The 22,349-nt window shown below is 46.3% G+C and overlaps 1 protein-coding gene across 1 annotated transcript; it reads right to left on the bottom strand.

Moving 5' to 3' along the window:
• Positions 1 to 2,787: 2,787 nt before the first annotated feature.
• LOC125013329 (TCDD-inducible poly(ADP-ribose) polymerase) lies at positions 2,788 to 20,959 on the bottom strand. Its single transcript, XM_047593904.1, has 7 exons — positions 20,665 to 20,959; positions 18,646 to 19,686; positions 11,127 to 11,316; positions 10,526 to 10,713; positions 7,171 to 7,470; positions 5,486 to 5,743; positions 2,788 to 4,235 (listed from the first exon to the last, which is right to left on the bottom strand). Exons 2-7 carry the CDS (start codon positions 19,659 to 19,661, stop codon positions 4,046 to 4,048), a joined length of 2,142 nt encoding a protein of 713 aa, XP_047449860.1. The 5' UTR covers positions 19,662 to 19,686; positions 20,665 to 20,959; the 3' UTR covers positions 2,788 to 4,045.
• Positions 20,960 to 22,349: the final 1,390 nt, after the last annotated feature.

Raw genomic sequence — 22,349 nt, 5'->3', positions numbered from 1 at the left:
CGCAGCAAAATAACTGCTCCCCCTCCTCCTTCGCTCTACACCTCTCTGTCTGCCTCTGCCCCGTCCTCCCCCTTCACTCAGCCCACTCAGTCCTCTGCCAAAAAGCAGAGCTCAGCATGACAGGTCTTACGGCACACACTGGGCTGACACATAAAGACACAAAGGAAATTAAAGTGAAGGGTATCTACTGATAGATGAGTCAGGATCATTTGGGTACGCACACAGACAGCGACAATTACTGGAAGATCCTTCTTGAAGGCCGTTTCTCAGTCTTGTTTCTCAAGATGGGCGTTGCGTCCCCTAAACAGCTCCATAAAGTACATGAAGGGTCCCAGCACACAATAAATACACAATAAAAAATGAATTAGCTTCCATAAAGCCATCATTATTTAACCACTATTGTTTTTACACTTTAGTTTTCTAAGAAATAAACAGGATATAACGTGCTAAAAAGTGAGGCTTTGACATGCTTCTCAGAAGATTCTAGCTAATTTAAGACTAGGGCTGGGTCCTAGAAGCTGGTTTATGTATTCTTGGTTGACATAATACCCAGATTCATTGATAATAACAAATAAGTACTGATCCCCAAGGGGAAATTATATTTTTTTCCCCCGAGTTTTCAACACATCTTTTTGTTCCCACAGTTATGTGTACAGTCGGAGCTGCCTTTGAGCGGCCGCAGAGAGCAACTTGAGTGTTAAGTGCTTGCTCAAGGGACCTCAGCCATGAAGTCTGAGCTGAGCTGTGGATACTTCTAACTTATGCTCTGCAGAATCTGGTGGATGTAGCTTTAAATTTCACACACAAATATATTGAATAAAGAGAAAAAGAGACAAACTCTTCCGTTAACCATCAAATAAACACTAAGCAGAATCAAATACTGACCTATTTACATGACCTTATTCTCCTGAATGGTAGCCGTGGCTCTGGAAACAACTGCAAGTGGCAAACGAGATCAAGCTGAGAGAAAGGAGCGTTAGGTAAAAGGATTAGTCATCGAAAGATGGAAGATGAAGTGGAAGATATGGCAGGAGTGGGGAGTTTTTCTGAGAAATGAGAAGTCAATGAGCTGAAGGAGGGTTGGGGCGCCGAGCGCTTCAACTCTCTGCTCCCGTGAGCTGTCTTTGGGCTGGGATAGATCACTGGCCCCGCCAGCCTCCCTCTGGACCGCATTAGACATGGCGCTTAGATAATACACTGCTGGAGGTGAGGGGAGGGCAGGGCCTGGAGAGGTGGCAGACAGAGAGAGGGCTGAGCATGGGGGAAGATTTTATTACCACTCGACCAAGAACAAATAATCAGATGAACAAAACTGTACTCGAAACTGCTGATGGTAAAATACACTAAGTAGAACTACTTCCATTACGTGTTGGACAGAACTGCAGTTCTTTTGTTTGACATTTGACTGGATACGCTTATTTGCTTTTGTGTCAAACGTTTGATGAGAAGATTGATAGCACTCTGTTAGAAGGGTAAATATAGTTGGAGTCAGGAGACAGCGAGTTCATCATAGCGAGACTGTAAACAGAAGGGAACAGAGGGCCTGGCCCAGTCTGACGTGTTGGATATATTTTGATTAAAAGCAGAAACAAAAAAAAAAAAAAAAGCATTTGCAGGGAGTGGCCTGGTTACAAGTTGTCTGTCAGCTAAACTCAGTGTGCCACTAAAACCACAAAGTATCATTTCCACAACGCAGTCTCTGACAATCTAGAAAATATGTTCATTAATAATCTATCCCATGATACAGGCTAGCTGTGTACTATTTGTCACTGCATATTTACAACTGGCAAAGATAAAGCCCCCACCAGTCGCTAAAAAAGTTACAAAAAATTCTAAATATGTTTAATTTTTGTCCATTTTGTACAATCTTGAACAAACTTGCAGTTTCCAGTGGTGAAAATGTTTCTAGGTGGGGTTGTACCACATGGAACCCTTTTATTAGCTGTGTTATTGGAGTCCAATTAGCAAAAGTAGATTACTTATTTAATATAAATTGTGATGAAATGTTTTTGGAAAGCAACAAAAAATTCAACCGAAACTCCTTACTGGCAGAATAATGTGCAGTCGGCTGCAGCTAGAGCGTGAAAGGGGCTGTGCAATTTCTCAAATCAATGTTTCAAGGCCTTTCTTCATCAAACAGTCAATGTCGATCGAGCCCTTCCTGTTTAAAGGTAATAAATCAGAGTGGAGGCATCCAGCTAGCATATCTGCTCTACCAGTTGGATGTTTTACCTGTTTGGATGTTGGATGTTTGCACCAACCTGCAGCCTGTTACTATGTGGACTAAGCTCCTGTGCTTTCTCCACTCCCGTCAGCTGAAATTATTTTAAATTTTATTGAATTTGAAGGAGACAGAGTTCCTGAGTCCTTGGTCGCTGCTTTCGTCATTTTCTGTAATGACAGGCATCGTCACGCTGACGCTGATTGATTTTACTCAGGGCTAGAAAGTACTTGCCCTTTTTGTGTCAGATAGCAGGTCACTGATTGGCTTATCTTCAGGCACCAGTCGGCTGCACTGGCAACGGGCTGGGTGATGTTTCTCTAGCTCAGAAGAAATGGTTTATTGAAAAGGAATAACAGAAACTACTACAGCATTTTCCTAGACCAATAATAATAACTTTAAAGAATAGATGAAGAAAATCTATATTGATCTATATTGTGTATATATATATTTTTTTTTTTTTTCTTCACCAAGACACAATTAATCCCACGCTTTCCTGAGTATTGATGTTTGCAGGAATATCGACCAATACATTCGAACAAAGCACAAGCTGGCCACTCAGTTTATTCCTTGTTTAGATTCTTTATTAATCAATGTTACATTAAACTAACATAAATAAACATTTTTATGAACAAAAGGCACACAGTTCAAATATAAACAAAGAGAACGCCTGTACAGTTTGTCTCAAAAAAAAAGTCTACTTTCTCTGAGCGAGAGAGTGGTCCAAGAGAGATGAGTTTCAGGGGGTTTGTCGACAAAAAAACAAACAAACAAAAAAAAAAAAAACGCTACAGCGCTGCCGAGTCTCACCATAAATGTTAAATGCTCTTCAGCCCCTTCAAAGAGGGCCTGAAGCGGCGGGCGCAAAAAGCAAAAAAACATTAACCGGGAGCAGCGCTGGCTTCATGTGAATCCTCTGCCTGGAGGTTTACAGTATGTGGATTTCCATTTGTGAAAGTCCCTCTGAAACTCACGTCCGTTGTCAGGTTGTAGAGGCCACAATATTAATGTCCACGAAATCAAAGAGATCCAAACACGCAGCACATAGATCTGAAACAAACTTATGGGCCGGAGGCTAGGTAAACACTCACTATGATCTGAGAATGATGGGAGGGTCAGAGTTGTAATGGAAGCCTCTGATTGGTTGGTTGTGGCTTCCTCAGCATAATTATTTAATAATAATATTAATAATAATAATAATAATAATAATAATAATAATAATAACAACATGGCCAGCTGGTCATTCACAGTACTGGCAGGACGTTAACTGTCTACTACAGCGTTTGTCCTGATGTGGGAATACGTTCATGTACAGCCATACGACAAAGTCAAACTGATAAGGGGACTAAGTTTGGTTTTTCCTGCATCTGCTTTAAATCAATAGGTAAGTTGGGCCGGTGATTCGCATCACTGGGCACCCATCTTTTACTTGATACTCAAGTGTTGTGTATGAGTCCACTCAAGTCCAATGTAGCCGCTTTCAAATGTCATCCACCTCAGAAAACTGGACGGAGCAGGTGTTGTCCTTCGCCGGTCCAGTTTTGTCCAGTAGAACCCGGTCTGTTGTTCCTTAGTGCGGTCCAGTCTAGCTGTATCCAACTGACTGTAGTCCTGAATCAGTGAGCATTTGCAAACATGTTTCAAGCACCAGATGGGTGACGCTCGAAAGTGATTCAAGCAGCGTTGGTTAAACGACGAGTCACACTTTGTATTGGTCTTCTTTGTTCTTTTTCAACGCGAGCTGCAAACTCCGCTCGTCTACCACCGTAGCGAGCTGTGCGCAGGCGTATTTGCAGACGGAGACGCCGAGGTCTGATGCAGGGCCTAGACGGCGACTGTGCTGGGTACCTCCTCGTAGTGAATGATAAAGTAAGGGTAGCTCTGGTCGTCGTTGAAGATGACGTAGATCTGGGGGTCCACCCAGTTGTCCACGCAAGAGTCGTAAAGGTCACTAGAGGGATCGCGGGGGTTGATGGGGGGAGGCCGGCGCATGGAGGGATTTCCTACAGTAAACCTGCATGAACACAACAAAGAAAACACATAAAACCTTAGTCACACAACCTTAAAGCGATGGGTGTTGTATTTCCAGTGAGTTTAAATGCTGCTCTAGAGACAGATTTCCATTGACTTCTTCTTCATTTCTGCGGTGTCAGAGGAATAATTTACCATCTTAAAGACGATTCCTCCAAATTTAATGACTACAAGACTGCTGCTCTTCTGTGTGTCTTAGGACGCCTTAAATAATATAAGCATCTTCTGCAAGTGCATGAAATTAATGTACTGCATGTATATAAAATGAGCCACTCCACTGTAACCAGTTTGTTTTTCCTCTCTTAAATATTTATTTCAAGCCCCAAACATCCATCAATCGTTGCAGCAGCACTTATTCAGGGGTCATAAATAAAGCATATTAAAATAAGAACATTTTCAGCTCCAGACAAACACGTGGAGTGTACTGTATATCCCCGCTCAGGTCTGGAAGCAATTGAACCCAGGTTTAGTGTGCGTGTGTGTGTGTGTGTGTGTGTTAAGGGTGGGGTGGGCTATGTGTGGTGCGTTTCAAAACCCCTGCACAATCCTCTGGGCGCACCACAGACTGTCCTCTGCGGCATAACAAAGCCGGTGATGTATGATAGGTGCAGCCAAATCAGCTGTTTTACATGTGCGGCTCCAGATTTGACTTGCACTTTAAGGAATGGGGGGGGGGGGGGGGGGGGGGGTTAGCATGATGCATAGCATGACTGAAAGATGGTTTATGGAAAAGGACCTCGGGATTTTCATGATTCAAATTAAGGCTGATGTCTTCTGTAAATTTAATCCGAAAGTGCGAGGGAGAGGTTGGGTGAAAATGGAAAGTTGTTTAGGAAGAGGTGCGTGCCAGAGGGAACACGCTTGTCAAACACGCCGGACTGTTCATTAGGAACGCTAAACCATGAAACCCCCAATAAAAGCAGGATGCATACGGCTTTGATTTAGCATTTTCCAAACTAAGTTCTTTCCAGTTCCTTTCAAACCAAAGCAGGGTGACGTAGCTAACATATACAACTGAGACGAGGGAGAATTAAACAACTTATGGAACAAGTATTAATATAAGTGGTGCATTTGGACTGTTCATGCATTTAATTCAATGGCTAAATCACTAATAATATAGACGTATGTATGTCATTTCCAACGGGAAACTACTAAGACAAACATCCTACATCCCAAACAATCCAGCAATAGCAGTAACGTCTTAACTGAGTTATTAACTGTGCGTGTACACACCTGCCAGTGAGGACTTTGGCCAGGAACATGCAGTGGACTCCTTTGGGCGAGCGCTTGGAGAAGTTGTGGGAGTAGACGGCCTTCCGGGCGAAGTAGGAGCCTTGGCCAAACATGGTGGCGTGCTTGCCGCAGACCCGCGGGTCAAAGTTGTGCTTGCAGATGCCCTCCACCACGTCGGCCGAGGTTCCGTGGAAGAGGTGGCGCTCGCTCAGCAGCCGGTCCATCTCGGACATGCGCCGCGACATGTACTCCTTCTTCCTGTTTGAACGGGGAGAGGGACAGTGTCAGTGGGTCGCTACACATAATATATTGATAATAAATAATAAACCTGGAGCAACACAAACTAACAGGCGGATACACAAAGACAGATCATCTCTTAAATGATTAAATATTAAACACTTTGGAGGCGCACAGTCATTTCTATTCACACCACTGTTTGCTCTAAAGCTGGTTACCACCGCGGGGCCTAATTGGCTTCTTGAGAAACACATTCACGCAGGACTTTTGATGTGAGAGGATCAATCAGGCATGCAGAGGAGAGCGTGTTTCGAGCCAGAGAGGCTGTGACCCAGGCGTGACCTCGCCTGATCCTGCAGCTCGTGACCTAACGCGGACTGTCACTGCACGCATCCAGCTATGCACACACACACACACATCGAAGGCGCACGCTTCATTTCCTAGCGCTATCCAAATTTAGGGAGAAGCTGCTCCCTTCCCTTCAGATCAACAACCAGCCGCTCGCACGCCAATACACACACACGCAGACACGCAAGCGAGCAGTTATGGTTTCCTGAGTGTGGGAAGAGGAAATCAACTGACATTCAGCGGGGGCATCACTTTCAGAGGCGGCGTCATGCACATTCACAAACACACACTTTCAGTCATTGTGAAACCGTGTGGTGCCAGTCAGTGTGGGAGAGTTTAACTGTCACAGCTGATAGGACCTGCCCTGCTCAAACCGCAGCGGTTAGCCCACTGTGTTCAAGACAGGAACATCGCCATCACCCAACATCTCTCCATCTGCTGCGCTCACACACCACTGTCAACTGTTCTCACGAAGTCCCACACAGCTGCTCCCATCTGCACCATGTTCTTTTTTTTTTTTTAATTTTCTTCCTCTTACACTGTTTATCATTCTCTCTGTGTTTATTGTTAAGGATTTTTCATTCTTGTTTCTGCCTAGAAGAACATACACAGCTGGATTTGCAGCATTCTTCAGTTCAACAACACATATCTGGATAAAATGTTGATTATCTGTTTTGTTCCAAAAGCGGCAAAATATGACAGATAAGCTCTGTGCTCGCACTCTTCTGGTTCTACTTTAGCATCGTCGTGGATTTATAATATTTCAGAAACCCAGGTCTGCCGCCGTGCCATTTATGACATAGCAGCTGGTGATCAATTCTGCAGAACTACGTTCAGTAACACAACCGCAAGTGCGCCACCGTCAGACACCACAGCTTCATGTGCAGCCTTTAAATGAGGGAGAAAAAAAAACAGCATGCAAAAGAAGTGAATGCACGCGATCCTGCCAGCGGCTTCACTTCCTGGCCCTGGCATAAACACGTTACAGCTACAGGTCAGGATTTATGGAAATAAGTCACGATTTTGTGGTCAGATCAACAGACAGTACCTGCAGCACGGAGGGAGTGTTTTTAAAAAGGACAAAATGCAGCAGCTCTCACCTCTTGTACTTCTCCCAGAGGAAGGGGTTCTGCACACGCTGTATTTTAATGATACGGAACTTGGTCTCCGACACCGTCTTGTGGAACAGGCTGTACACCGTCCTGTAGCTGCGGTCCTCGCGGGACACGGGCACGCGCAGGAAGTCCTGGCTCATCGTCATGGGCAGCCACGTTTCAGGGAAAAGGCTGGGCGGGTTGGTGGTTGTCGGCGAGAGGGGGTGTGACGTGGAGAGGTCCATGGACGAGGAGGACGAGGAGGACGAACAGGGGAGAGGGGATAAAGAGAGGCCGCCCAAAGTCCTGGAAAAAAAAATGATGCAATGAGTGGCAATATATGTTACTCTGTGGGGGAAAATTTCCTAATATCTGTCGAAACAAATACATGAATAGTCATCTGTTTGGGCTCTGGGAATTTCTGACGGGTTTTGACATAGCTTCCTATAAATGAACTTGACAGAAGGGTTACTGGAAAACATTATGTAATTCAGCCCTTATCACAAAACGGTGTTAATTACATACATGCTATGACTCAATAAACATCAGAAAATATTCATACTTGGCTGAATTTTTCTTTTAGGCCGTCACATAAAGTACACATCTTAGTGCATCGGCCAACCCTGAGCCCTCACATACAGAAGTGGAACTGGATCAGAACAGATGAGTACTCTGATCAAGATGTGCTTTATGTGGAAATGTTAGTTGCTGCACATAGTCAAATGGCGTTTTTTTTGTTTTTTTTTTGCTATTGTCCGTGTCTGCTGAGGGCCGGTTTAAGCACCGTCGCGGGCCCGCACGGCAACGAAAAACCCCACGTCCCAGTGTGCTACCTCCACCTTCCTACAGCCACACATTCCCATGTGCTTCCAATCAGAGCCGCATCCAAACGTAAAACAAAACCGCCGCAGCGAACCGACACGTCTGCACGTTCAAAATCTCGCTGCATTGACTGTCAACAATGACATCACTGCACCGTGGAGCAGCTCCACAGCAGCCGTCACCGACCAAACAAAGCAACGGGGCAGCGCAAAAATGAAAGCCAGACACCAAACAGGACTGAGGGGGGGGAGGCAAAGTGAGGGAGAGACAGGAGCGAGAACAAGAGGGAGAGGGGAAATAAAAATGCCAATTGTGGAGCTGTCATGGAAGTGACAAAAAAACTATTATGTCTGGCATTTGAGTCAATAACAGGAGTCGGGCTGTCAAGTTGTCGCTCTCTGAGTGTAAATGCTGTTACTTCTATCAGCCATAAAGAAGCGTGTGTGTGCGTGTGTGTGTGTAGGTGTCGTCAAGAGACTGTGATCAGTGCGGCTCTGAATTAGTGTGACAGGTTTTCTCATCTCTTTTCTCTCTCTTTCTCATCTCATCTTATCCCCCCCTCCCTCACCAATCGATGTCTGTATTCCCCGTGCGCTTTGAAGAGATCACAGACAGCCTGCTGCAGAAAACAAGTGTGAAATGAAAAGGGACAGATAACCGGAGAATGATGGAGTTGGGGAGCGATAGAGTGAAAGGGAGAAAGATTAGGACCGATAACAAGGGAAGGGAGAGAGGGAGGAGACGGCTGAAAATAACATCATCAGGAAAAAGAGATGGCAGAAGGAAAGGGGGGAGAGGTGGGGAGGGAGCAAGGGAGAGTGCCAATCAAGCTAATGACCTCAACCTCTAAGCCTAGCACAGATTGTTCCGGATACACACACAAACTGCTGTGGTCACTTGGGAGGACACTGCGCTGACTTACATTCATTCCCCTAGAAACACGTTTCATTTAAAGCCTGAATACTACGGCTTTAACTGCGGGCCTCCTTGGAACCAGCCTTTTGTCCTCATTTTGTGACCCTGATCAGATTCTTCCTCCTGCTAAGTGATTAACTGAAGCGCACACATAACAAGCAGATGACAAAGTCCCATGAACAAATCCCTCGATCCAAATTCCGGCTTCCCACATTAACATGTCACACTCCTTCACTCAACAGCTCCACTCCGCTGTGCACCCAGTCTGGAAACCATTTAGGCCTCCCTCACTTCCTCAGCAGAGCTCTCGAGCTCGCCGTCTCTTTTCTTCCTCATTCTCTATCCGTCTCATGCTTCCTCCATCTAATTTTCTCTCTCCTTCTTCCATCTCCTGCTCTCCATTTTGTCTTCCCTTGACTGCTGGGGCCCGGTAGGAACAGCTCGTTCCGGCGTTCGCTCCGTGTGGGAAACTGGCAGGACACCGCTACAGCAGCCTGCTCGGCAAAGGAAGTGAAAAAAAACCTGCAAATGGGGTGAAATGACTCCACTTGTTTCCAATCTACTGTCACTTGTTTCAGAAATAAGGCTGGGGCAATGCTGCGAGGCAGATCGCTTCATAGTCAGGAGACAGGACGTTTGGAGAAAAAGAAATTTAATTGCTTATATGGGTCCTGCTGAGCTGGAGAGGGACGGGGGGCATTGATGTTTTTGTTTCCCTTAAAAGATTTGTCGACTTTCCCCTTCTTCTAATTTGCCTCATTATCGCATTTTCTTTCTGGCTCGGGCCTTTTTCTGATTGGCAAAAAAATCCAATCCGTAATAAGTGTTGATACAATAAGTGTGATGCAGGTTTCAGGTTTAGCTCCGGCTGCCGTTGTGAAGCAGCGCTGGAATGGATTAAAGGCGAATGCGGAGTTCATAGGATTTCAAGAATGCAACCCTGACTGTGACATTAGCATCGTGTACCAACCTCTGTGTGCCTGCATGTCTCCAAATAGGAACTCATGACGCTCAGAGAACACGGAGAGCCACGCAGAGACAGTGTGACACGCATTTCAGAGCCAACTTTCTGCGTGAGTGACTTTTTACACGCTGGCAGGAACTCTGCGTAAATTGAGGGTTAGAATAGTTGCTGCTCGTCCAAAATGCTAAATGTTCTCTGTTGAAATCTGCGTGCTAAATGATTGACGTTGCTCTGCCAGAGTATGAATGAAAACAGAAAAACTGCTCTGATTCCCTTTATGATGTATTCGTACCAAACCTCAGACTTCACTCAAATATTTGGCCCTCCTTTGGAGAGGTTAATGGGCTGTACAGAGACAATGGTTGTTAGCATCCAAACAGCTTCCATATTGGCAAGTATGTGTAGATGTGCGAGCATCTCTGTCAGCTCAACCTGCTAACAGGACACATTAGCAGCTTGGTGATGCCTGCATGCTGACATCAGTGACAATGCCACGGAGTACAATTGATTACAGTTAATATGCGTTAGAAATGTGGTTTGGATCAAAATTGGTTGATAAAACTAAAATCAACCTGTGGATTGTAGCTGGGAGTACGTTGGTGCTGACCTCCCAACCGTAACAGCACAGGCTGAGATTGAGCGTCAGTCGTGTTTACTTACTGCAGGTGTGGCGTGAGTATCACAGACGACATGAACATGGGCCGCTTCTTGATCTGCCGCCTGAACCCGAACACAGCGTTCTGCTGGAAGCCCTCCCTGATGTTGAGGATATACTGGTTTTGGAGTGTGATGAATCGCACCTCCTTAAGTCCCCTCGAACTCGCCTCCTCTATTAGCTTCACCACCGGCTGTAGAGAAGGACATGAAGTAGGACAAAATTTTTAAAAAAAAAAGCAGGAGGGGGGGACATAGAGAAGAATTCAGACTGAATTGCCTGTAATTTTCTGCCAAAGTCTGTTCTGCATTTTCATTCAATAGAGGAAGGAGGAAGAGGGAAATGTCAGTGGAGCGTGCCCAGTTGTTAAAATGACAAAAAGCTGTGGTGATAATAGGTGCCATTGTCCTTATACTACTTATAATACTTTCTACTGATTTGGCGGAACGGACTGCCGTTGGTTGGGCACAGCTGTGTCACAAAGGCTGATTAGATTGTATGTGTTATCTAAATCGATCCCACCACAGAGGCTACACAATTGATTGGGGTTGGCGACGTTAATGTGTCTGGCCCTGGTGTTCGCAGAGCGTGCACTGAATGACTCACCTCGGAGTATTCCCTCCAGCCAAAGTTGTCTCTGCAGTAGTACTTCCACACCGTGTGGCAGCTGGGGGTGGGGTTCGCGTTCGTTGGGGGGGCGGGCAGTGGGCTGGGCGGAGTGGTCAGCCGGCGGACGCAGTCGAACTCGAGGTCGCACACTCGCATCGCCCCGAAGTCCAGGGTAAACACTCGGCCCCTGAAACACAAGGTTGACATCACTGAATGAACTGAATGAGGGACTGCCGTGAGGGAGGCAGGCGCTCACACGGTCAGCTAACATGTGGCTGTGGCACCTTGTTGTTAAATGGTCACAGTTTGTATTTTCATCGGCGGCCGTGTGATCAAACATGTGGCTGCAGACGGGACCTTAATTTAACCCACGTGCCCTGGAGCAAGACGCCCAAACCTCTAATTGCTCGCTCAGGATGAGTCACATGGCATCAAATACGTGACTTTCTTGCCACACGTAAGCAGGGAATACACTTAAAATACACAAGGCACACATGAACGAAAACATCACCGTGACGCCCGCAGAATACTGAGTCAGATAGGAAGATGGACGCTACAGTCATATCTGTAGCTAAGCCGTTTGGCCGTTTCGGTTAGCTTGTTAGCTTATATTAGTATACCAAGTTAATTAGGGCTCTGGTGGGTGGAATCTGTCACCTTGGGTACAGCCAGGCTTCCAGTCCCTCCCTATTTTTGGTCTTTGTGCTATGCGAAACTAATTACCTCCTATATGTAGCTCCATGAACTCTCATTTAACTCCCAACAAAGAAAGCTAATAAGCGTCCCAAAATGCTCAACTATTACTTTGAAGCTTTGCCTGCCCCCTTGTAGAGAAGTCATTGATCATCAGCACACACAGCGAGATTGCCCTTTGCTAGTAAGTGTTTAAAAAAAAAACAGCAGACACACGCGAGCTTGTCCCGTTCATACACCCTCCCTTAACCTCTCTTTGTCTGGACAGGGGCGGGTCGTGTGCATCAGTCTCTCTATATTAGTCCTCCATAGGGCCTCGGGCAAATCCTTTCTGGGTCAGACATACCACTTACATGGATGTGGGCATCATAGCCTGGCACGCTATGGCATGGAAGGCAGACAGACACGCACATACTGTACATGCAGCTGCACGCATGTGAAATCATGAAAATTTTTGAAAGACACCCACAATGACAGAGCAAACAGTGCGCTGCGTTAATGGGCTCATGAACTTTTTACGGCCGAGGACCTAAGCGGAAGTAATGTCAAATGTTAGACATTCATAAGTGTCTATCTGTCTGGGAATATGTGCGTCAAGAACGACGAGTGCTTTCTGGTAATTTGTGTTTCTCTGGTTTCTTCTAAATATAAAGGACGTGTTTAGACGGTTCACATATGAAAACAAAAAGAAGTTGAGGAATGTGTAAACCTCCTTATTAGTCAGCCTGAAGCAGAGAAACCGCATATTACAATGAGTACGCAGTGCGCAAGCATTCAGTTTCGCCTGCTTGCGAGTGCAGTTGCTGGTCAGCGGGATCACACAAGCACACGCATCAGTTTCTGTCAGGGAGGTGATAATAACAGGCCAGGAGTCACTTTCCAAAAACATGCACATACGGACATAGAAATAGTAGTTCTAAACACTATATTTACAGTCTGTTTCTGCTAACTCATAGTGTCACTGCATGTCTGTAAGAGGAAGTGAAATGAGAGTTCATTCACTGAGCACGTGCAGAAACAAAACAGTAACTGTGGAGTGAGTCACTATCAGATCACCAGATTATCAGAAAGACCAGGCACACAGATAATGCCCACCTGATTTCCAGACCTCATATCGGTAAAAAGCATTTCAGTTTTGCACGAACAGCAAACAAAAATGTTAATTACACAGTTAAGCGCAGCAACAGAATCAGGAGAGCGCTAATAAGGAAGGAAGAGAAAAGCCAGCAAATGAAGACGCAGTAGAAATAAATTAACAGAGAACGCGGTGCATTTTCTGTTTCACCTCTGGTCAGCGACTTTTCTTCTGCTCGCTTAGTTTCTTTGTATTTTTCTCACTTTGTTCCGTCGTACATTCACTGTGTTCCCCGTTTCACTGCTTCTTTCGGTCTTTCCGCACGTCTCTGTTCTGTTTTTTTTCAGTCTGAGAACTAAAGCACATGCCGTGCACCTGCATGGCATTTACTGTATCAGTATAGAACAGTTTCTGCCTGTAACAGTGTGTTACGATGACAAGAGATTCTGCGTGTGTGTGTGTGTGTGTGTGTGTGTGTGTGTGTGTGTGTGTGTGTGTGTGTGTGTGAACTCAAGAGTGACTTGTGGTGCGTGCACAAATATTCCAGTTTCTTTAAGAGGAAGTGAGCTTTGTCGCATTTACAGGCAGCCTCCCCACCTCATTGATTACCTCCGTATCAACCTCTCACACACCCTGTCTCGCTGGCACAGTCCTTGTCCCTTTGCTCCCTGACTAGTTTGAGTCTTTTCTAAAAATAAAATTCTGCCACTTAAATTAAGTGCACCGAGATTCCGTGCTTTCAACGCGCGGGACAATCAAAAGTTGGAAAGGGATGCAAAGCACGCCCACGACGCAAGGCCGGTGACCATGTTTCAAACGTCAGTCCGCTGGCAAAGCTACGCGCACAAATGCACACGCCGCATTTAAAATGGCTTTTGTCACTTAAGGAAAACGGCTTTTGAATAGTAACCCTTACTGCAGGCTAGGGAGGGGGCAGCCGTAAAAGAAGGAAGCCCTTGAGCAAAGCAAGTGGCTCTGAAACTGCACCAGACCTGCTTTGTTCTTGTAGTGGCTGCTAACTGAAAAGAGAGAGAGTCTGTGTGCTCAGCAAAATGTTTCCCTGGATAAATAAAGGTTAAAGAAAAAACTCGGTGCACTGTCAAAACGACTTTTAATCCCCCCCTCGCACTGCCTCGAGCACACACACCTTCCAACTTTCTCACGGCTGTACATACAAGGACCCGCATTCCTGCATCAGTCATGCCATTGTGAGCGTCACCAGCTAGGGAAAGAAAAAAAAGTAGACTCACACTCCTGTACGCACACGCACACACACACACACACGCATTCTTTCGACAGCTTCGTGTACACACATGCAAACTTCATCCAGTCACGCCTAGATAAGCCAGTCAACCAAATCTGCTGACGAAGGTTCCTTTTACACTCGCGCTGCCTTGATGTCATGGGTTACTGTTAGTTCCTCATGCTAAACCCTGCTGACTTTCAACTTATCTATTTAAATGAGATTCATTTGATTCCATTTTTTTTCTTGCTCTAAAGGCCGCAAGCGAAGCCAACCACGGAAAGACGTACGCCGACGTCTCTTGAATGTACTAGATTGTTCCCGTGTGAGTGGATCTTTCTGTCCACATCATTAAGCAGTGTCCTCTCTCTGTCCTTTCACCCCTTTTGAACATTTTTAAAGCTGCCCAGGGTGTAATTCGTGAAGTTATAAAACACGAGATAAAAATGGTGGAGATAAGCACTTTAGTTCTGCATTAAAATGAATACATGGCGACACCTCAGAGGCTGGGCGCTGGGAAGTAAAACAGAGAAAGGGTGCTTTTGCTTAAGAGCAAACATACATTTTCACATATTTTCTAACATTTTAGGCCCTCGGGGGACAACGGAGGAGTGAAAAAATGATACCGAGACAGGCAAAGATGAATGGTACAATGAAATCTAGCGCACGATGGCCAAAAAAAAACAGGAGGCGGCGAGGAGGAGTAAAAGCGATGGAGGGAGGGAGGCAGACTCGAGAGTAATGAGAGGCAGAGCGACCCAGACCTCGCCCCTCTGATTCATGGCATGATCTGTCTGACACGTTATATCCCCACACACACAAATACACACACACACACACACAGTGGATGCACACTGATTATCTTGACACTACTTATTTTCGTGCACACAAACAAGCTCGCTGAGGCACAGCTATCCTTGATTTTCTTTGATTCGTGATGTGGCAACGTAAAATGGAATCCCTGCGATATAAACACAAAAATGCACACACACACACACACACACACACACACACACACACTAACACACCTTGGTGTCAGGTCGCTCTGTCCTTAGTACTCAGTGACTCTTTATGTCAGTTAATGACAAGCAAGGCTTTTATCACCTGGCTGACAAAAGAGTCTGTCTTTATCACTCGCACACACGCACACACACAGAAGTGGACCTCACCAAGGTTATTTAAAAGAGAGTGCGATGTTTTTGAAGTCCTAAAGTCACAGATATTACAGGAAATTGGCCTAATTACGGGAGATTTGGTCGAGACCTTGTTTCCCTGTAAGTTATAGATGTCACGAAATGCCCTAATCAGCCAAGCAGAAATGAGATTAAATATATTTATTTTTAACACACTTTCCTTCTCTCACACGCCACAGAGCCGAGTAAATCTGTTAACAAGCAACTCCACGGAGGAGGATTATTACAGTATAACTTTTAGAAGCGATGACTGCGACATTCCTCCTTACTGCTGAGTCCATGAGTAAGGCGGATTAGCCAGACTTCCATTCCTGCTTATCATATGGATGGGATTAACCTGTGCTATGGATCATACACACATGGGAAACAGCTCAGCCGGTGCGCGGAACACACACTAGCATGCGCGCACCTCAACAGGCCGCTCAGCGCATAATCAGATGCAGATACGTGAAGAAAAATACTTCTTTTCTGTCCTTTTCCTCCTTTCCTGCCGCACACAGGAGGCACAAGGCAAAACAGGGCCGCGTTGCCATACCGACAGCAGAGCTTGTTAAGTCATCTGCTGCTCTTTATATCGCTAACGATGTTATCATTTGGGTTTAGTAACCACGGCGATGCCTTCACCCTCTGCGTGTGTGTGTACTTGCGAGCATGAAAAGACAAGCTGGGTTGCATTTGTAAAGAGGAGGCATCAAAAGGGCTCTCACACACACCCAGCGCAACACAAAGCTTTGAGTACATGGTTGAACTGAGCACTGAATAACCAGAACAGTTCGCTGACTTTCCCCGGTTTCTGACTTAACAGGCTGCACCACTCTCACGCTGAATCCGCCCATCGCCAACACAACACTGAAACAAACTATTTCATTATATTGGGATCCACCAGAGACGCGTCAACTGTCCATTCACAGGCCTGGCCTTATGCTTTCTAGTTGGGTTGTTATTTGCCAGAGAGGTCGTTGGTTTCAGGAATATTAGTGTTGCCACTCGACCATTCACAAACAGTCAAACCTGTTTTTTACGGTCAGGGTAAGAAAATACACTTCAGCCATAGTCTTAACACTTTTCTGCCAGTGACAGTCCCACTTCTAATGGGTTCAGAGCCTGGAGTGGTCCACTTAAATGGAATTTAACCAGTGTCATGCTTGTAACGGCACCTACAAGTGTGTTAAATACTAATTATCTATATGTCTGTGTGACTTCTTATCACAATATCAGTCTGGTAACACATCATTTGGTATCGTTATGAGGTGTGCTTCAACAAACAATCAGTGCCAGCACTCAGTCGTAAGACTACGTCACTGTCGCTCTCCTGTCCATCCCAGCATAACGCTCAACCAAACAATCTGATTGGTCGGGGCAAATCTCTATGGAGCGGTTCCAGACAAGCTTTCCGCCACAAAAAAAAATGTGTGGCCAAAGAAGTAAAAATATTTTACACACTAATCGCAACATAAATATGATATATTGTTGAGTACGTTATACATTAGAGTGGCTTTTGGTAAGTACAAAGGACAAAAATCTTGATTATGGCTGCAATTCAAGGAGACGCGGTGCAAATGTACCTGACATTTACCGTCAAAATGATTCTGGTATTTCTAGTTTAATGCTAGAGTTTCAGTGGAGAGATCCAGATTGCTTTGTCTGCTGGTGTAACACACTCAGAAGGCTTCTGAAGAATCTAGGTTGACACCTCCAGGTGCATATCCTGTTTAGTGAGCAATATGCACTTTGCATAGAGTTTCAGCTGAAAACATGAGTCAACAGGTCAAACAAAAACAGGCTTGTGTGTGTGTGTGTGTTGCATATACACAGACATAAACAAACACACATGGCTATTTAAATGTGATTGGAGGTTTGGATGTGGTTCATAGATTTAAGGGTACAATGCTAACATAGACTACACCCCTAACCGGACTGAGACAATACTGTGACTAAATATATTGTGTAATTTGTTTAGGCACATTTTCCTGTCAAGAGCGGAGAATTTAAAGAGAACAAACGATAAGCAGCGATACGCAACGTGTGCTCAGAACAGGGCCTGCAGAGTCATTATGAGCGCTCGTGTATAAATATGCTTGCACACAGCACGGTTTCACAGGAAACAGTGCATGCTCCTTTATGTCACCCCACTGTGGCTTGCCAAGTGCTAGCATGTATGTGTATCTTCTGGGTGTGTGTGAGAGAGTCAAAGAGAGGTTTATCTCTGTCTGCTAAGATGCATGCGTGAGAGCACTGCAAGCCACTCAGCTTCCCTCTGCAGCCGATCCGTGCGAGTGTCTGCGTGCCAAGCAGTGCGTGCATGTGTGTGTGGGTGTGAATGTACACAGCCGTGTGCGTGTCTCCGACCGAGGGAAGCAGAGAAGCTGCCAAGTGCGTCTGTGTCACTGACCGCACAAGGCAACCGAGGGTCACGGAAGTTCACAGCTCACTGCCGTGAAGGCTGTAAAGTCTGGTTTGGACGGTGCTCCAGTCAATCAAAGGGCAGGGCTTGGAAGCAGGGAAATACAGGAAACGAGATAACCAATATCAGGAGATACGGTGCCATGCCTGCACAAGGGCACGATAGCAGTTCAAATAAAAAGATACATGTGGAGCACACATTAACTTGATGGCACGTGAAGGCCAAGGGGACTAATGAGCTCGTTTCAACGTCCACACATAAATCACATTTGCTCAACATGGAACCGTGAAAGTAACACCCACCCACATTGAACATTCACCTGACTACAATCCTCCAGCCACACACACAGACAGAACACCTGTAGAGCCGAAACCTTCAGTTTGTTGCTGGTGGTGAAACCAAAGCGGACGTTCAGGCCGATGTCTACAGTGTCCAACACACGGAACCAGACGTGGCTTATCACTCGCAGGCAGCCTATCAGCTTACTGCACCATTGTTGCCATGTCACAAGTGCCTATCAATTTACCGCACAGCAGTCTTTTCAGCAGTACTTACAACACAACAATTTACTGCAGTGCACTGCCCTTTCTATTGATCCAGTTGGAGGAACATTTGTCGCAATGTGAAACTTGTTCTGCTTTAACGCTGCGCTAAATGTTGTGTGGAATAAACAGAAAAGTTTGAAGGCGGACGAACTTCCACATATTCACAAATTGTGGTTTCAGTTCCTATTCTGGGTTGATTGAATTGAAAGTGAATTGCCCCCCTACCCTCTTACACAGATGGCACAGATCCAGATCAGTAAAACAGACACCGTTATTGCTTCCCTCTGCAGGATCCAACCCAAGGGCGTCTGCAGAGAAATGAATGGCTCAGGTCTACAGGTTGCAGGGAAGCGGGGTACTTACTGAAACTTGAGCCTGACTTGCTCATTGTCAGGGTTGCAGTACAATCTCTCCAGCTGTTCCTGGGAGTCGTCCACTACGCTCTGCCACGTCTGAGTGCTGCTCTTGCGGATCTGCCAGTGGTAGGGCAGGACAGTGTGGTGGTGGGCACAGTCATTGCCATAAACGCAGCGTCCCTGGAGGAAATCCACACATATGTCCACTGAGTCTGACTGATGCGTGTGATACTGAAGCTGGGTGAGCAATTCAAAAACCAGGTCCAGGGAGGCCTCTTCGCTTTTATCCTCAAATAGCACCCCTTTGTCAGGCTGCAGGAGGAGGGGGTGCGGGTCCTGGATTCCAGTGCAGTCTTTGACTGGAAGATTCTTAGCCCCAGAGGTTAGGAGGTCGTTGCTTTTGATGGCCCCCTCTTGGTGAGTAGCTTGGGGTGCAACTGTGGGAGATAAATCCCTGCCCGGGGGTGTTACCGTCACTGTGCTCCCGGCTGCCTTGAGGCACGGCTGAAAACAGTCAGGGTTAGATTCCGCAATCTTGGGTCGCTCCGCTCGCCTCTCTGTCTCCTCCAGCTCCGCAGTAGTATCGGCTATCTCCACATCAACGTCCCGGGTCATCAACCCCCCAACCCCCGCCGCAGCTGTGGCGTCTTCAGCAGCTCCCGTTCCTTTGAGACACACCTGGCCCATACAGTTCTGTTTCACCACAGCCGCAGCGCACAGGTTACCCGGCGTCCGGCCCGGCTGGTTCCGGGGAACAAACACCCCATCCCCAGAGACCAGCGTGTCCGTGCTCAGCAAAGTGGTCAGTATAGGATCCTCCAGGGCGCGGTGGAGGCATTTAGCATCCAATTTCCTCTGTTTCTTCTTAAAATAAGGTTTCACCAGAGGTATTTTGTCCGGGAGCCCCACGATCTGCTGTTCCGTGAAGCCCTCTCCGTCGTCCATATTTAAACTCATGTCCAGGGAGATCCCAGCCGGCCCACCGTCTGCGGATTTATGGAGAATGTGCAAAGTTTTATCCATGGCCCGCTCCTAAATCCCGACAGTCCTAAAAGAGACAGACAGAGAGAGAGGTAGTCATCAAAGATAACTCGCATAATCCTATAATCTTATTTTCCAAAGGTGAAGTCATCCTGGCGCATAAAGCAATGATTAATAGGTTGGTCGGAGGAGCTACTATGCCACAAAAAATAATCGTGAAAGCTCCTCTTTCCTTTCTTGGGTAAAACCCGTCGCCCTGCTGAAATGAAACTCGCTCGCCACCTAAAGCTAGTCTGGACTGATCCCAGAATGACCCCAGGACAACGATCGGACTCATTACAGCCCTTATGTCACAGGACAGCCTGTTATACTGTCTCTGGTTTTGGGAAGCGATGATAGGTTCGTGTACTTTAGCGCAGCCAGGAACCAAAGCGTAAAAATATTACCTAATCCTGCTGCAGGGAACTCGAGCACCAGTTTAATCATAGAAGACGAGGACATTAGTGTAACTGCGTGCGCGTCTTTTGCCTCTATTCCGGTGCCTTTGGTCTCCGGCTAACGTCATGCCCACAATTACAGCTGCGTATCCGAACAGGAGCGATAAAATCATCACTGTAACAAAACCTCCCTCTCCCGGGACTATATATTTTGATCACGGGAGTCCGATACGCGGCCCCTGCCGTCTACGTGCCGCTTACACATCGCTGCCCGAGCAAGTTTGCACGTAGGCTACAGTTGACACACACACATACACGCACACACAGAGGCAGCACTGCAGCGGAGCAACGACAAAAGACACACGGGGCACCCCGGCGTTTTACTTCACCACCACCACCACCACCAGCACGCCACGGCAGCTTTGCTCTCGTTAAGAAGCACTTATTCAGCAGACCAGGAGCTTTACGCACTGTGGACTTTCAGCTTTTAAATACCGAGCACTGCAGCAGGCACACGGGGTGGTTTGTTACAGCGCAGCAGATTTGAGAACAGACCGAATACAAACTCAACACGTCTCTGTAGTCGAGGCGACATAAAAAAATCCTACCTGCGCGACAACGTCCACCCCTCTCCCCCCGATCTGGACACTATTTGGTGGGTAAAATCCAGTGCGCACATCGGCGAATCTCCGTATCCAGCCAGGAGATAATAGTATCCGTATTCGGGCTGAACTGCGGTCCGGTCAGGCTGTGCGTGTCCCCTCTGTTGCCCCCGCAGACCTCATGTCTATTTCATGCCGTATGTCCCTCTCTTTGTATCCTTGTGCCCGGACAGAAGAGCGCAGGAGAGCACAGACCGACAAAGAGCGGAGCACAGCTGTGGCGAGAGACGCTCTGACTGCCTCCCGGCCCCGCACGGCCAGGCTCCGCCCCGCAACCTGCCAGAGGCGGGGCTTGGCCTCAGAGACTCGGAGAGAGAGGGAGAGAGAGTCGTCTGGCGGTGATCGAGAGAAGCTGCATGGGGGTGTGTGGGATTTAGACCATGGTGGGGTCCCCCGGGGCACTTCATCCCGGCCCCCGGATGTAGCCTCATAAAACTGGCCGGCATTACAACATTACAGTGTGCAACCTTCAAAGCAAACTGCAAGCAGCGATGGAAAAATCATTTAGTAAATTACATGGAACAAACGCACCACTGCAGGTGAAACACATGGATGCAAGGTTTGAGCTCAGCCAAGTTTCGGTCAAGTACAGTCTGCACAAAAACACTTCCAGGCTACTCAGATCAGAATGTTAAATAGGACTGGATGTTATAATCCCTTTGATGAACAGCACAGTGTTTATGGAGTGTATGTATAGTGAATGTAGATGTCTGTATCACATGATCCCAAAATAAAAGCACATTAGAAATTGACGCAGAATGCCACATGCTGCAGTTCATCAGATTACTTAATCAAATTCATAATATTAATGACAGTTGCAGCAAAACTGGCAGATAAGCATGGTGAAGGTTTTTTGTAATTAAATCTTGTTTGAGCAAAGAGGTGGCACTCCACAGGAAACCTTTGCATGTTTTATTGCCCCATACAATCTCGTGTGATACTAATCACGAAACCCATTGAGACAGAAATATAATTCTAGTATTCATCATTTCCTCTAAGTGTTAGGGCGACCTCAGTCTGACTCGTGCAGCTGATCAGTCTCATTTCCATAAGGGAGTGTAATGTTTACTGACTGTGCGTTGAGTCAGCTTCCCTCTCCCGCCTGTTTTACCAGAACAAGGTTTTTAGGAACCTGCTGTGCTGCACTGCCTTCCGGCATCGGTTTCGTCTTTTGAGCCAGCTCAGGCAAAATAGTTTCTGGTTTCTTAAGGGTGGACTTCTTTGAAGAGCCTGTCTCTAAGTTTACACAATTTAAACTAGCTACTCAAAGAGGAGCACTTCAGGGATTTTGCATCTGTTGTAACACGTGGAGAGAGTTTTCATTTACATTTCATCTAAATACATGAGCAAGCGTTTATCCCACAATAAAACATTCAGTCCTGTTCTCTTTCCTATTGTTCTAGAAAGTGAAATAACAGGAAATTAAAGTAACCCTCATTTCCCCGTCAGGATCTCCGCATGAGTCACCACAGAGGAAACACTGAACTGAATTTGCTATTCATGAGATTGATTATCTATTAATAACCCTTCTCAACACTGTTTTGAGCATATCTTTTAACATATCCCACGTTAAGCTCTTCCTGACACAGATCGAAAGGTCAAACCTCTCCACAGAGTTTCTGAATGATTAA

This window comes from Mugil cephalus, chromosome 9, assembly GCF_022458985.1.
Source record: "Mugil cephalus isolate CIBA_MC_2020 chromosome 9, CIBA_Mcephalus_1.1, whole genome shotgun sequence".
NCBI classification, from domain to species: domain Eukaryota; kingdom Metazoa; phylum Chordata; class Actinopteri; order Mugiliformes; family Mugilidae; genus Mugil; species Mugil cephalus.
This window is presented reverse-complemented; position numbering and strand designations above follow the sequence as displayed.